Here is a 17,083-nt window from a genome sequence, read left to right on the forward strand (position 1 = left end):
CATTTTCCAAAGGACTGTTTCACAGTTTTGGTAAGTATTTCAAAATTAAGGAAGTGGTGATGACTACGAGTACATGGTTAAGTACATGGCCTGCGATTAACTGAATTATACCGAAGTCATTTTCCTTCCTTAAAATGTAGTTGCTTACTCTGATTCTGCAAGGGCTTACAATGTGACAGCCCTGCAGCATATTAGGCTTATGATGCTAGAGTTTTTTGTTTTTTTTTTCTTTTGGGAAGGGGTGGGGGGGGGTTTCTTTTTCGAACCTAGGACCCCTGTGGCAACAGTGCTAACCACTGTTCCATCTTACTACCGTGTATTACTATAGATAAAGCTAAAATTAGTCATTTAATTAAGTAGTAATATGTGAAGCATGAAAGTGTACATATTGATTAATTAATATTTATCATCCAATAATATCACACATATCATATGATAATGCAATAGTGGGTACGTTATATATTTTAGACATGTTTTGAAAACTTTAGTACAATTACTTATGGAATTATAACTTTTACTTAAGTAAAATCGTCTAAATACTTGTCTAAGCACTTTACAAAGTACTTAATTTGAGTGTAGTGCCACTCTTCAAACAATACATATGTCTGAAGACACAGGAGCCCTTGAATGTATACACAGTGTTTTCAGTGCCAGTTTTAACACTGTATTTACCTTGCTCATATCTCCTCTGTGCCATACCGGTGACAAAAATCACGGAGACGCTCATGATTGTGATTGTTGATGGGCCATCATCTCTGGTGACAGTGTTTTTCTGTCAACGCCCTGTCTCACTTCATACACATAGCTAACAGGCTAGAGGCGTTGAATATGGTTCCATCTAGTGGAGAAAAATGAAACCGCACAAACCGACGTAGGTATATTGTATAATCTGCTCCGTTCACGGAATAAAATGTTATCAGAATTTTATAATCATACATGCATTATTAATTAAGCGGTAAATGCTCATAAATGCTGAACACAGACTGAAATAACAGTAATACTTAAAGTTGTTTACGTCTCTTTCACCTCGCTCGAATACGGAAGCCGAACGTGATCATACAGATCACCCGGCTTGATTGCAAGGCATGCAATCTCTGTCACATACCAACTAGCATAGCAACCACGTAGATCTACTGCGATTAGAAGTTTGTATTTACCTACACAGACCGCGGATATATATATTATTTAATGTTAGTTGGTACATTGCATCTGCGCGGTTGTCTGTAGGAATATAGATCTACCACATCGGAGAAACCAGGTAAAACCTTTCGCGGTACTTTCAGGATGCTGTTAGCTAGCGGTGCTACTGATAGCTGCCGGGGGAAAGGGGGGGTTGGTGTGCGGCTGCCTTGTTATGCATATTAATTGAACCCCTTTAGCGGCTTTTGTGGCTTGGATTAAAACATAACTGTGGCAGCCGGGTAGTTGATGTGAGAAAGCGTTTCGGCAATCAGTGAATCGTTTACCTGTTACTGCGACGCCAGGCTAGCTTGCTAGCTGATGGAGCGAGACATTTGCGCCTTTACCGTCTGGGCCTCACGTAGAAAAGGTTCTTAGGGTCACGGTTGATAGTTGTTGATGTTTGGCTACTTATTCGTGAAGCCTTAAATGACCACTGGTTGTTGGTGGTCCTCGCCAGAAATGTCAAATGTTCATAAACGCCACTGCTTCCGCAGCACTGTTTTGCTACGCTATACATATTTACACTGACTCCAGCATTTTGTCTCAAATTACGATTCAAAGAACCGGTTTTGAGGCTATTTTAGAATTTGATGCTTTTAATAAGTCAGCATAATTCATTTGTTCTGTAGTCATTACATGGCGTTTTGATTTGTAAGATTACAGGTGCTGCAGTGAGCCCCTAAACGGGTAACGTGTGTGTGTGTTCTGTTGTAGGATGGAGTGGCAGCCGGATGAACAAGGTCTGCAGCAAGTGCTTCAGTTACTCAAGGATTCCCAGTCCCCAGACACAGCAACACAGAGAGCTGTGCAAGAAGTATCCTTACATCTGGCTCTGTATGTGTGTGTGTTTGACAGTTAGGGTGAGAGGAGAAGGTGTGAAATGTTGCCTCCCCCATGAGAGCTGGTGTGTCAGTTTGGAGGACAATGAGAAGATACTGTTTGTTCAGCTTGCATCAAGTGTCTGTGAAATGAAGGTCTGTGAGGATGTGTGAATTCTTGCTCTGTATTTATAGTGATTCAACTCCTTAACAGACTCTGCAGAAACTGGAACAGCTTAACCAGTTTCCAGATTTCAACAACTATCTCATCTTTGTTCTCACAAGCCTAAAATCTGAAGGTGAGTTTGTGCACATCAAATTTATAATTAAAAAAACAAACAAAAAAAAAACGCGTACTAGATTGTTTCATCTTTGCTTACCTCTCTGTATCTCACCACCTCCTTTTGGGTTTTCATGTTGCCTCTCTGCTGTCTTCCTTCTCAAGATGAGCCCACTCGTTCTCTGAGCGGTCTGATTCTGAAGAACAATGTGAAAGCTCACTACCAGAACTTCCCTCCCAATGTGGCAGACTTCATCAAACGAGAATGCCTCAACAACATCGGAGACCCTTCACCGCTTATCAGAGCTACAATCGGTGGGTGTTTCAGTCAGAGAGGGAAGCTTGAGAAATAAAAGGTTTAGTTAGATGGAGTTTTTCAGCAGTGTGAGTCAGATTATTATGGAGGTGGGTGAATTTTTGCAGGTAATATGGTTGTGTGGGAGAAAGCATTGTATTTTCAAGATCTTTAAATGACAGAGGGTGAGTTATCCGGCTGGGTTTTAAAGCCTAATGTACTAGTGTGTAACTTTTTAACTCTTTATTATAAAGGCATTCTGATCACGACCATCGCCTCCAAAGGAGAGCTGCAGACCTGGCCAGAGCTGCTGCCTCAGCTCTGTAACTTGCTCAACTCGGAGGACTATAACACCTGCGAGGTTAGGGTTACATACCTTAAACACATGCACAGCCTTGCAATGAAAATTTGGTACTATTTTGGTGATAAGGTTTGTGTCTGTTTCTTTTGTAATTTGTTTCTGATTTGGTTTTTTTTGGCAGGGTTCTTTTGGAGCACTGCAAAAGATCTGTGAGGATTCATCAGAGTTGTTGGATAGCGATGCTTTGAACAGACCTCTTAACATCATGATCCCCAAATTCCTCCAGTTTTTCAAACATTGCAGCCCCAAGATCAGGTCAGTGAAATCCAAGTCTCAGTGTCTGAATCTTGCAGAATTAGCAGTTTTCCTTTCCTCCTCATCTAAAATCTCCTTGTTAAAATTATCTCTTGTTTTTTCTTTTTCGCCAAGGTCCCATGCTATAGCTTGTGTGAACCAGTTTATCATTGGCCGAGCTCAGGCTCTGATGGATAACATCGACACCTTTATTGAGGTGAGCAATTCAACATTTTTTACTTTTACTTACGTTTTTACGAGGATCGCAAAATTTTGCTCCATGAAGGTATTTTTGTTGTTGTTGTTTGGGTTTTTTTTGGGGGGGTTTTTGCGAAAGCCTCTTTTTGACTTCAAACAGAAGCTGCATGAACACGGCACTTTTTCAGCTTACTGTGAAAACACCATTTGGCGCCGCACCACCATCTGCTCAGCTGTGATATACTCTGCCACATGTGTTGCAGACAGTGCTGACAGTTTTGTAAACAATGAAGTCTGAGCTGCTCTGCTGGACAAACTATGTGATGACATAATTTCTAAAATGTTCCAAGCAGTTTTTTTTGCCCTGTTCTGTAAAACAAAAAAGAAAAGGTTGCATATTTATTCCTGTTGAGCGACATGTCTGCTGTGTCAGTGATGGGCCAAAATGTTCCTAGACTCTAGTTAGTTTGTGGATGTGGGTAGATTGCCAGCACGTGTAAAATAATTAAACAGACCTGCACACGTTTTATAGTAAAGGTGTAAAGCCTCATAAAACCTCTAGAATAATAAATGAATAATAAATTGTTTTTGTTCCTTCACCTTTGTTGACCCTACCTGTCTTTCCTTCCCGTTTTTAATTTGTTTTCTTTCTGTTGTTTGTTTATTTTCTATCCAGAGTCTGTTTGCTCTGGCTGGGGACGAGGACAGTGAAGTGAGGAAGAATGTGTGCAGGGCTCTGGTCATGCTCCTAGAAGTCCGAATTGACCGTCTCATCCCTCACATGCACAGCATCATCCAGGTAAAGGCCTGACTCATCTCGACCTTAAACTATGTTTGGCTGTCGCTTTCTCATCTTCTTAATCACTTGTTGTTGGGTTTTTTTTTCCCAGTATATGCTCCAGCGGACGCAGGACCCAGATGAGAACGTGGCCCTGGAGGCCTGTGAGTTCTGGCTGACACTGGCTGAACAGCCCATCTGTAAAGAGGCCCTTTCTGGCCACTTGGTCCAGTAAGTGCTCACTTTCTCCCATAGCAAGGACTGGTTTAATGATGAGATAATTTCATCTGAGTAGTAATGTGTTTCCTTATCTTTTTTTTTTTTCCTTTTCAGACTGATACCTATACTGGTGAATGGGATGAAGTATTCTGAAATAGATATCATTCTACTAAAGGTTAGCATCCTCTGGACAAATCTGGCATCTCTTCTTGTGTTTTGCTGTTTACCTGTGTTCTGAATTCACCTTGAGCTCTGATCTCCTCCAGGGTGATGTTGAAGAGGACGAGACGATTCCAGACAGCGAGCAGGACATCAAGCCTCGCTTCCACAAGTCCCGCACTGTCACCCTGCAGCATGAAGGAGGGGAGGGCGAGGAGGGGGAGGACATCGATGAAGATGAGGACGATGATGATGACACGCTGTCTGATTGGAACCTACGTGAGTTTCGCATGCAAAGTTAGAATTAAAGTTAGATTAGATTTCCTTACCAAAACAAGTAAAATGGAGCAGAACAGCACAAAAAATTAAACGTAGAACTAAATTATTAATAAAGAAAAGGTTCTTGTGAAATCTTTTGTGACATAAAATAATCTAAGCATTAGAAGGAAAGAGGTAGGACTGGGTGATCTTTTGAACATTATTTAAAAATTAAGGTTAAAGTAGAATAGAATACAAGGATGTTTGATTGAAAAGGGATCCTGTAGGTTTTTTGAACCTGCGTGGAAACTGCGTCATGTCAAAAACGTCTTTCAACCTAAAACCTATTATATACTGTTTTGTTGTGTAGTATTAATATTAAAAAAGTGCTTCACTTTTTTTTTTCTTCTATTTTTTTCTTCAAAACAGTACATTTGAAAATTCATGGACAAGGTTTAGGGTTAGCATTCAAAACAGTTTTTGGTTAAAGAGTGTGCACATACCGGTGAATTACTCATTACAGAAACAGAAAAAATGATTTTAGCAATTACCGATACTGTTAATTGTTAATGTTTAATTATTAACCTTCATTGGGTGGTGGTGTAACAAATTTGTTAAGCGCCCCGTGTGTGTTTGCAAGAGTGTGTGCACGCGCAGGTATGTGAGAGATATGAATAGAAATGGATTGATTTCTCTGGGGAGCATTTACCAAAAAAACCCACCTACTTATCCTCTTTATTATAACCATTATAACCCTGTTGTGGTACCTTTTATTATAACATAGTTATCCAACACTGATCCTGGATTTTCCTCTTTTCAGGGAAGTGCTCTGCTGCCGCTCTGGATGTTCTTGCCAACGTGTTTCGTGAGGAGTTGCTGCCTCATCTCCTCCCCTTGCTCAAAGGCCTGCTTTTCCATCCTGATTGGGTCATCAAGGAGTCCGGCATCCTGGTGCTTGGGGCTATTGCTGAGGGTAAGATGAGGCAGAAGCACAGTAAAGGGGACTTAATATGTTTTTCTATTTTACCTGAGAAAAAATAAATTTCTAGTTTTAATCTGGGCTTTTTGTGGTACCCCAGTTCATCCACTACTGAAACAAGCCATGTTAGTTTTCTTGGCCCCTCCTTTTAAGCTAACTTGCCTATTGCTTGAACAGAAGGTGGATGGATCTTTTTTGCTACAGCCAGAGCTGTGTATCTGAGATTAGAGCAGGGCAATATGACCAAAAACATTTATCGCGATATACATTTGAAAATTTGCGATAACTTTATAACTGACAATATAATTGACACTAGACAAAACATTTGACATATTTTTGAGCGCCGTGTACCACATAAAATCGTTTCGAGGTCAGTAAACACAACCAGAATTCATACAGAAGGCACACGGGATTATAAGGGGCACTGTTGATTTTCAGAAAAATCCAAGTATTGATTTTAAGTGTGCCGTATTTTCCAAAAAACACGGTAATAACGACGGCCCGCTAGCATGCTCTACCAAAAATAGTGCTTTGTTGTGTATCGGAGGGACAAAAGCCAAACCAGTTCCACACCACTGAAGTTGCAGCATTTTTACAAACCAATTCTGGTTCATCTGTTTCATTTAACGATCCACTTTCACTCTTCTCATTCTCCGTCGCCGCCATGCTTTTTCCGCCATGTGCGTATGAAAACAAAGGCACTGTGCGTTTTACCCATATTCTATCGCGATATTTCATTTTCTTATCATTGCCCAACATTATACCGGTATTACCGTGAATGTTATGATATGGCCCAGCCCTATCTGAGATCACATTAAGGATATCTGCTCTCACTGACCAGAACCAAGAGTACAAAAACTGCCTGAAACAAAGCACTTAGAGCAATCTGAAAACTGAACCTTTGGCTCCTAGGGATTACTTTTGTATATGACAGAAAATGGGTATGTGTTGTTTACCTAGGTCCCCTATAAAGAAAACTGATCATAGATGATAAGTTTAAGACTGTAACTATGGGGAGACCCCCCACATATTGTGTAATCTTTTATAAAACTTTTTTTTTTAATTCTTTTTTAAATTTTAGAAATATCAAAACAAATTCTTTTCTCATTTCCACAATAGTGATAAATAAATTATGTTTATCCTTCCAGGATGTATGCAGGGTATGGTACCTTACTTGCCTGAGCTTATCCCTCACCTCATCCAGTGTTTATGTGACAAGAAGGCCTTGGTGCGCTCCATTGCCTGCTGGACCCTCAGTCGCTATGCCCACTGGGTGGTCAGCCAGCCCCCTGATGCTCACCTCAAACCCCTCATGACGGAGCTGCTCAAACGGATCCTGGATGGCAACAAGAGAGTACAAGAGGCTGCATGCAGGTACAGATCTTCCCTTTTCTTTGTTTTCTGTGTGCTTTCTAGTTTCTTACTAATAAGTGGTTAAACAAATTGCGTCCTTCCTCAAAGTGCATTTGCCACTCTGGAGGAAGAAGCATGCACAGAGCTGGTACCATACCTGAGCTTTATCCTGGACACCCTGGTTTTTGCTTTTGGGAAGTACCAGCACAAAAACCTCCTCATCCTCTATGATGCCATAGGAACACTGGCAGACTCTGTGGGACACCATCTCAACCAGCCTGTGAGCCCGAACGTTTTAGACACAGCTGCATGCATTTACACAAAAATGACAAAAAACAAAGACAAAAATCTCCCTCTTGTTTTGTTTAGGAGTACATACAAAAGCTGATGCCTCCACTGATAGCCAAGTGGAATGAGTTGAAGGATGAGGACAAAGATCTCTTCCCTCTGCTCGAGTGTCTGTCATCTGTTGCCACAGCGCTGCAGAGCGGCTTCCTTCCCTATTGTGAGCCCGTCTATCAGCGCTGTGTCACCCTGGTCCAGAAGACCCTTGCTCAGGCCATGGTGAACCAAACATGCATATTTAATTACTCACAATTTATGCTTTTGCTGCTTTACATAAATGACACTCGTTTTGCGTACATCTCAGATGTACAGTCAGCAGCCAGATCAGTATGAAGCACCCGACAAGGACTTCATGATTGTGGCCTTGGATCTTTTAAGTGGCTTGGCAGAGGGACTCGGAGGCCACGTGGACACACTCGTGGCTCGCAGTAATATCATGACCCTGCTTTTCCAATGCATGCAGGTGAGGAGAGCCTATGTTTGTGTGAATGCCTTTCCAGAGATCATTCAGAGTCAATGCTGTATATGTTTAAGTTTTCATTTTTAATGTTGGTGTATGAATCTCTGAGTCTCTCTCTGAATCAAATTAGCTGCATGCATGTACATCGGTATTAGTGTAATTTCATGTAATGGATTTTTTTTTTTTTTTTTTAAATCCCTGGTTCTTTGTATCAGTTGTATTTAGAAATGCTCATGTAAACAGGATATTTTCCACTACTTTTCACTCTGCATTTAATTTTAATGTGAAGTAGCCAGAGGAAATGTGCTATATTTGTAGCAGAGTGCTCAGCGCTTGCAGCCATTTGATCACAGAAGGTTTATCTGGAAAGAAACACTTTTTTTTGTTTTAAACTGCTCATGTTTTGCAATGTTTTATTTTTTTCAAAATCGCAGAAGAAGGAGGAGGACAACTGCTACGACGTGTTAGATGTGCCAAATTCTTTCAGTCATTTGATGGTGTATATTCACATTACTCCTTGTCTTTCTGTCTCTTTTGTCCCAGGATACGATGCCCGAAGTAAGACAGAGTTCATTTGCTCTGCTGGGTGACTTGACCAAGGCTTGCTTTCCTCATGTCAAACCCTGTATCGGTAAACATTTAGCTGTCTGTTACCCTTACACACCTGTACATACATATACGTATCCCATAATTCTACTTTTTAACATTTTGTGTCTCTCTTAGCTGAATTCATGCCAATCCTCGGAACAAATCTGAACCCAGAGTTCATCTCCGTCTGCAACAACGCTACCTGGGCCATAGGAGAGATCTGCATGCAGATGGGTACGTGGAAGAAGCCCAGTTTTTGTTCTATGTATTTATGCTAACTTTTTGATGTACGGCTGTACAGTGTGAGATGTCGTGTGTCTCATTTTATTTTTATTTCTCTGTCAGGAGTGGAGATGCAGCCATACATTGCTATGGTTCTGAACCAGCTGGTGGAGATTATTAATCGACCCAATACTCCCAAGACCCTGTTGGAGAACACCGGTATATGATTTCACAGATCATTTTATACATGCTTTCAAGGGGAAGGGAATGGACTTGTACAGATACAAATATGCATTTATCTAAGAGCAGGTTTGACTCATCTCTGTTCTCTTCCAGCAATCACCATTGGCCGGCTGGGCTATGTGTGTCCTCAGGAGGTCGCGCCCATGTTGCCGCAGTTCATCCGACCCTGGTGAGAGATGGTTTGATTCTGAGTCTGAAAAGTGAGGTTGAAGTGAAAATGCAGACTTAAGATACTTTGTTCTAATGGATGCATTATCATTTACATAACTTCATTCTTTAAATGATTTCCAGAATTGTTACTAATTCCTTGGGAATAAGAATTCTTTTCTTCAAGCCCAATAGCAAAATAAGTCGTCTTTCACAGTGACACAACAGTTTGCATGTCTCCCATAAATTTTTGATTTGGTTTATCTCTTATTAAAATGGGACTTGTGAACTCACAATTCTGGCAGAATCATGCTTAGCGGTCACTAACTGGTTAATAATTGCACAATGCAGGTGTACGTCTCTCCGAAACATCCGAGACAACGAGGAGAAAGACTCCGCCTTCCGTGGGATTTGCATTATGATTGGCGTGAACCCTGGAGGTGTGGTGCAGGTGAGACACTGCTCATTGCAGTCATTAGGATTCACAGTGTGCGTATTTGGGTGTAAATTAAATCAAAAGATAGTGTTGAGGTTGATCTCTTCCTGTGTTTGTTCAGGACTTCATCTTCTTCTGTGACGCTGTGGCCTCCTGGGTCAATCCTAAAGATGACCTGAGAGACATGTTCTACAAGGTGAGGGTCCACCTCATTTTAAGGGGCGAGTTCTTGTTTCCACAGCTAGTACCATCCTTCTGTCTCCTCTCCCTCTGAGAGTGACTCGGTGTGAGGTGCAGTGACCTTAGGCGCAGCAGAGTGTTAACTATGAACCTCAGCAGCACAGACAGGGATGTTTCTATGCAGAAAAACTGACTGCACACATTCCCCTCAGGGTCCATCACATAAAGTGTGATCTAAGACTAGACAGACAAACGTCAAAGCACAAGGATCCATTCAGTAATGTTTAATTCAGTGTTAGGACCCTTCCTTTGATGCATTTGATTACTGACCTGTTTCATAATACCCCGTTCCTCTATGGCGAACAAAATGAAATTGGTAAATCTGCCTGGTCTATAAATTTACCTTTTATACTAGGGCTGTGCGATATGACTAAAATCTCATATCCTGATATAAGACATTTATTGTCCCGACAACGGTATGTATCACAAATGTTACATTTTCTGTAAATTCTGTGAATCTCGACTTGCGTGAAGTGTTTTCAGCTGGGCATCGTGTACCTGGAGTCGAGTGTTACATAAGTTGAAACGGCCGCAATTTTCTTTGAGTTTTTATTTTATGGCGTGTCTAAGGTTTATTTTTTAGCACCTGACGGCTCTTTTTAGCTTCTTGTCCGTAAACACTCTGCATGCTATTTCACGTAATTCAGTTTATTTTGAAAAATCTCAACAGGATCTTCAGATTTATTTTGAAAGGTTTATGTGGAAAACAAAGAAGCGGACAGCGGAGCCACGAGATGGTTTTACCGTCGTTGTTGCTAACGGCAACGCATAAAAACTGTCGCTTGTCCGTCCGTGGTGTGGTTATATTAAGAGAAAGCGAGAACTTTAAGAAATTCTACAGTGACCATCAAAACGATGAAAAAATATTTGCGTAAACAGTTTATTTTGCGACACCACGAAATAAATGATAGCGTAAAATGAAACGATGGACGTTTTCATATCGTCATCCGATATGCATCGTTATATCGAACAGCCCTATTTTATACTATTTTGATCTAAGCTGATTTTGGCCTAGTTTATAGTATTTTGATACTATATGACGTAGGTCTCCAGAAAATATTGGGTGATGCCTATTAGTTTCACTCCATGTCCCTGAAGGAAGTAACCACTTACTGGACACTGTTTTGCACACACATACTTTACTTAGGTGGGACTCTCTCAGCTATATACGGCTCCTTATTTAAGTTTTTGTTTTTTATGTTCCTCTAAGAGAACTATTGCATTATTTTGAAAGTTGAATCACTACTAACCGGCTATCTTCAGCTGGATTGCTGGCTCGGTTGTAGTTGTGGTGGTTAAAATGTGACCACAAGTGACACATTCAGTGGGTCTGTAATGCAGTAAGCAGTGGTTGCAGCATAACATATAGAGACAAAGTGGAAATTTTAGAGCAGATAATAACACAAGATCCTGAGGTTGTAATTATGCTTTTTCACTGGACTGTTTCTCGATCAGTCCACTTCTCCTGCCTGCTTGAGATATTGAAGAGATGCCATTTTTCTGTTTCCAAAGATCTTGCATGGTTTTAAGGAGCAGGTTGGGGAGGAGAACTGGCAACAGTTTTCAGAGCAGTTCCCACCACTGCTGAAGGAGAGACTGGCAGCCTGCTATGGGGTTTAGATTCTCTACACCCACCTAAGAGGTAATGCCACATCCAGCTTCATTTAAACTGCATTTTTAGGCACAAACTGCATTTGATTAATATTAACTTATTTGTGTCCATCTCTCTCTCACTTTTCGCTCCTTCCAGGTGAGCCAGCAGGAGGAGGGTGAATGGGAAACTCATCCATCTGTGTATTGCACTGCCCTGATCTGGGGGGAGGGAGAGGGATGCTATTGGCCGCTCCCCCTGATGGACGGCCCCCACGCCCTATGTGTTTGTCCATAGAGGGAGGGTAGGCGGGTGGGAGGGAGGGACAGGGAGGACACCTCTAGATTAACTAGGCAGGGACCTGACACAGAAAAACTAACTGGTAGGGACAGATAGAGAGGGACAGAGAGAAGGAGACGGAGGAGAGATGGAGGGAGAGACAGGATGGGAAAGAGGAGAGGCAGGGAAAGATACCAGCATAGAGTGAGTTCAGGGAAAGAAACGGAGGGAATTCAGTAATAAGGAAGGGAAAAAAGAGCCACAGAAAGGTCTGTTACTTGGCTTTGAGGACAGGGACAGCTGAGATTTTAATGGGATTCTTAAACTTAAGAGTAATTCTTGACCGACAGAGACAGACCAACGAACACAGACTCTCACACTTTAACTTGCACATGCTGTACATTCAGTACATGTAACAGACTGTAGGTGGCACTATAATTTAGACTTTTTAAGACCTACTACATGTAGTTAGGGACCGACAGGTGTCTAAATTCTGTTCATTTTCTGGGTGATACATTTCTTTTCCGGGGAATAGGATTCAGTATAAATTACTTCATCCATAGTCACTGAAACAATACTTAACTGTAAGATAATCTAGCTATCTTCATCTGTGTTTCCTACCTTCATTTTTGACCAGAGTGCTGCTTCACAGAGCTTTCTATCTATCAGACGTATTCCTGTCACATTTTCTACCTGATCAAACCAGAGTAAGAGAGCAGGAGGGAAAAAAACTAAGCATCTTTTCCTCTTGGCTTCACAGCAACCATTCCTCTAGGAAGGGAGGATTAGGGCTAACACATTTGTTTTCTCTCCAGAGGGGGAGGAAATATTACCAAGAAAATCACATTTTTAGTTGTCTCTGTGCAGTTTTGTGCGTGTGAATGTGCACGCGCGCACGTGTGTGCATGTGCAGTTTATAAATCCTTACTTCGGCATTCTGTGTTAACAGTCCGTGAAATGTGTATTGTTTTTGATATGGTACCGAGCTAAAACTTGACTCCCACCGCGATGTCCTTTGGCACCTGTTAACTGTGACCAAGTGTGTGTGTTTGTTTGTTTGTTTTTTTTGTATGTGTGTGAGTGTGTATGTGTTTGTCTACATTCGTACTGATATCCATTTGATGCCATATCAATATCTTAAGTAAAACAGTGATTGGCAGTGTCATTGTGATCTTTATAATGTTTTAAAACTGGTCCTTTTTTTGCTGCTACTGATGATTCTTGTTTTTGTTTTTTTGTTTTTTTATATAGTGGATTTAAATTCGCACACTTAACACAAAAAATGAATTAATGCTATTTTCAGTGACTGTTAAGTTGTTTTTTTGCACTTTTTAAAAATTTTTTATTTTACCTATATTTTGTTTTTGTATGGATTTTTTTTTTTTAACCTCACCCATATGATATGGTTTGACCCTAATGTCAGTGTTTGTCATACTGTGTTGCACTGTGAAATTAAGTGTCTGTGACTGGCAAAAATATCCCAATACTAAATGGCAAATAAAAATAACTTTGTGAAACTGCGACTAATCCGCACTTTTACAATGACTAACCTTGCCATATTGCTGAGTGGTACGTGTGTGCGTGTGAATGTATGTGTGTGTGTGTGTGATCCTGCATGTGTAGGTGCGCATGAGTACCTTTTTTTTTTTTTTACCTATGAGCATGTTTTTGATAGTTTAGTTATGATGTGTGCACAGTAGGGATGCAAATGATATTTTCTTTCTGTATTTGGAAGGGTTGTAGCCTGCCCCAGCATACTTTGTGTGCATGCTCAGTGTCGGTGTTTTCACTTTGCGTGCGTGAAAGTGTGTGTGTGTGTGTGTGTGTGCAGTTTGATGGATATTTTAGAAAAAAATGATTGCCCTTTACACACCAACACACCACCTCAAATCACAATAAGACAAGAGCACAGTACACTTAAAATAATAAAAGCTAGGACACTGCCAAAGAGCAATAGCCACTGAAATTTTAAAAGCAGACAGTGATTAGAGGTGAGCTGCTATTTCCAATAGTCACCTTGTTTGTCGTGCTGGTGTAGAGTTAGACGCACAGTGGGGCTTTTATGGATAATCATTGTTAAGGTTTTTCCAGCAAAATTGACTACAGGGATTTTTTTTTTTTTCCATTTGATAATCTGCCAGTGTTTTGCAGCATGTTGACATTTGGAAACACGCAGTGGTACTTGGTTTGACCTAGACTGTGACCATAGAGATAATCAAACCGATCCTTAGTTATTTCAAATATGAGATAATCTCAACCCCAGTTTAATTCTCTCGCCACTGTCTCTTAGTTCAAAGCTTGAAAACACATAAAAATGTTTGTGGTTGCTTGTTTTTTGCTTTACTGCTATTTTTTTTTTTTTTTTAAATCTTCATGAGCAGTTTTTGTATTGGCAAGGTCGGTGTATTTTGTTTCTTTGTCTTCTTCAGTGCCAGTCAAGATTATGATGAATTTGAAGTGAAAGTGGGGGCATCACGGCTTCTTTAAGAGGAAAAGAAGCAGTTTATGTGTCCGTTCTGTTTATATAATAAAAAGCATGATAATGTTGCAGTTTGGCAGAAAGACTTTGGTACTTTTTGTTTTTCTGTGAATTCCTCTCGCCAGTCTTGTTCCCTTTTTTGGAAGATGGGAATAGAAATAAAAATGCTTTCAGTCTATTATATGATTTATAGTTTGTGTGGAATCTCAAAAGTCCAAATGGATAGTGGAGTCGTGAAATAAATCATGACGTGCATGCTGAAGGGTGATTGTTACAGTTGCCAGTCCAGTGTTTTTTATCAAAGGATGACGGTTTGGTGTGAATTCTTAACTCTTAAAAATCCTTAGCCCTTAGGGCTTAAAAGTTTGTTTGTTTTTATGCTGTATTTTCTGTTCATGCAAAACTGAGCTGCAAACTCCATCATGTTCAGCCATGAGTTATCTCTGGAAATATTAATGTTACCAGAATTTCCTCAGGTCACCTCGTCAGGAACTCTACTTGGCACAAAGGTGGATGTTTTACAAAAGCGCACTGCAGGACTCTCAGGAAATAAAAGTAACATCGCTTGCTCTGTTTAGTTTTCACAGCAGACCTGGCTCTTGTACTGAAAAGTAATGATGCAAACGTCCCAGCTGTCCCGCTAAACTGTTACCTTTATCCCAGAAAACATTACAGTGTCTCTTAATCTGCAAGGGTCACTTATAGATCTGGAGGAACAGGAAGAACAGTTACTTTAATGTGTAGATGTTCACGGAGAGAAAATGTGGCATATTCAGATGTTTGTATCTTGTATCTGCAGTTTATTTACTTAATTTCAAATATGAACTTTGTATATATTTCACACATTTTTCACTGCTCAGTGTAGATTTTTTTAATATACCAATTTCATTTTCAAAATTAAGATGTATTGTTTTGATCATTGTAGTGCATTTCGGGCACATCTATGGAAATGCGTTTATAAAATGTTATGAGTAATATGATCCACCGCAGACTCCTCAGACTGCAGACTGGGTCAGTGATTAAACACATTCAACATAAATGTAACATAGTACATGCATAACATTTCTTTCTCAGCTACTTTTAATTGTGAACTAAAATATCTTATACGAGTGTATATAACAACAGCCTTTAGTTCATGGATTCTGCATTTGAAGCCTCCATATTAGCATTTTGTAGCATATAGCATTAGCACGTTATACTTTTAACGTCAGTAGTGACTCCCTAAATTGCACAGCTACAATGCACAGACATACATAGGCTACTTTCTAATTATGTTGATAGAATACAAGAATTTCACTCACCAACACTGAACCACAAACATCTGGGACGTATAATTTCTCAGAGCTCAGAACTCTTTCCAGGATATTTAATGGAGATATTTCAGCCAGTTGAAGAGGTTTGTGGGAAATTAAAAAATTCTATCAGCAATAAAAAAAATTTAGTACTTGAAAAAACGCTTAAAAAGGAGAATTCGGTGACTTTTAATGACGTATAACGTGCACGAACATCCAGCTTTCATATAAACTCATACACAGTAATTTAAAGCAGCTGCACTCAATCACAAGATTTAAGGATGAGGTAATGGAGCTAATAAAATTTAATTTATACAGAGTGTTAGAGTTGAATAACACTGCATCACAAAGCTTTGTTTACAGTTTGCAAACTAGTCGAGGTACATGAGAGGGATTTAGCCTGAAGCTTGAGGTGAAGTTTGGGCAGAGAACGTTCAGGGAAACCCCCGAGTTAAGCTCTTTTCTGTCTGATCACTTCTCTCCCAGTGTTTCCTTCCTTATCTGTCCCTTTTCCGTCTCTGTACTGAGACACCATCACACGTAGATCAGCACACAAAATCTGCATCCAATGCAAAAACTGTGAGAAAGCTGGCTCGCTCGCTTTGACAGATAAAAATGTAGGCTCAGTTGTTTCTATATGTGTTTGTTTCAGCTGTAAACTGATACGAACAGGCTTTCATCTTCTGTTGGTGTCCTTATTCAGCTTTTTGTTCAATTTACAAAGTTCACAAAGAAGAAGGGAAGAGCTGATGGTCCCACAGGGCCAGATATTTTTGCCATGACCTCATGAAGACTTTAGTTACAGTTCACTCTGGTCTGGTTTTTGCTACAATGCTTGAAGAGCAAACCTACAAATATAACTTCACCTGAACAGAATGTTTTGGTTGTTTTCTGCACTAAATAATATCTAACAAGACCTTTTGGATTTATTTTTTAAAATAAAATCCAAAAGATTGTTGACCTTTAGAATTGCACATGTACACACCTTCATACTGAAATCATGTAGTTGTTTCTTTCACTAAGCTAAAGCACTTAATTTTTAAAGTTTCTCTTACCAGCAGTTCTGCTAACTAACAACTTTTGGTGGGATTAATGGAAAAAGATGCAAAGGGATGGTGGTTGAACAGCTGAACGGGTCATAGCGTTCATGAGAAACTGCCAGTTGAGCAACCTAAATCTTTCAGATCATCAAACAAATTTTAATATTAGACATCGATGTGGAAGAATTTAGGTTCTTCTTTGAAGATTTGTTGAAATTCAACCACAGTGGAGGGTTTGTGAGCATAAATGGCCCGTTTAAGGTCACGCCAAAGCGCCTCAGTTGGATTTAAGCCCACACTTTGACTATGTCACTCCAAAACCTTCATTTTTTTTCAGAGTCGTGCAGAGTTTGACTTACTGGTGTGTTTTGGATCATTGTCAACATTCCTCCACAGCAATGATAGTTGTAGCTGCCAGACAAAAGGAAAAGGGCAAATACGAGGCTTGTGGAGATGGCGACGTGTGCGACAGAGGAATATGACAACAGGAAGTGTTGGAAATGAATGATCTGCTGAGGTGACCCCAAACAGGAGCAGCTGGATGAAGGTTAGGATTGGCCTTGCGCATAAATGCTTGTCAGACCTGGATATTACAACACTACTGTCG

The 17,083-nt window shown here is 40.2% G+C and overlaps 1 protein-coding gene across 3 annotated transcripts; it reads left to right on the forward strand.

Moving 5' to 3' along the window:
* The first annotated feature begins 1,050 nt into the window (after positions 1-1,050).
* Positions 1,051-11,685, forward strand: tnpo2b (transportin 2b). 3 transcript variants are annotated; one of them, XM_026170181.2, is made up of 24 exons: positions 1,051-1,258; positions 1,897-1,996; positions 2,224-2,299; positions 2,446-2,595; positions 2,830-2,936; positions 3,058-3,191; positions 3,306-3,387; positions 4,045-4,167; positions 4,259-4,377; positions 4,480-4,540; positions 4,632-4,803; positions 5,603-5,755; positions 6,910-7,135; positions 7,223-7,394; positions 7,484-7,678; positions 7,764-7,922; positions 8,463-8,550; positions 8,643-8,741; positions 8,853-8,948; positions 9,066-9,141; positions 9,471-9,570; positions 9,677-9,751; positions 11,308-11,437; positions 11,546-11,685. In XM_026170181.2, exons 2-23 carry the CDS (start codon positions 1,898-1,900, stop codon positions 11,413-11,415), a joined length of 2,670 nt encoding a protein of 889 aa, XP_026025966.1. In that variant the 5' UTR covers positions 1,051-1,258; position 1,897; the 3' UTR covers positions 11,416-11,437; positions 11,546-11,685. The 3 variants fall into 3 exon arrangements, with proteins under 3 accessions (XP_026025966.1, XP_080158855.1, XP_080158856.1); XM_080302729.1 differs by having other exon boundaries at positions 7,764-7,921; positions 8,456-8,550; XM_080302730.1 differs by lacking the exon at positions 1,051-1,258 and adding an exon at positions 1,352-1,549 and having other exon boundaries at positions 7,764-7,921; positions 8,456-8,550.
* The last annotated feature ends 5,398 nt before the right edge of the window (positions 11,686-17,083 follow it).

Source organism: Astatotilapia calliptera, chromosome 6 (genome assembly GCF_964374335.1).
Source record: "Astatotilapia calliptera chromosome 6, fAstCal68.1, whole genome shotgun sequence".
Lineage (NCBI taxonomy): Eukaryota > Metazoa > Chordata > Actinopteri > Cichliformes > Cichlidae > Astatotilapia > Astatotilapia calliptera.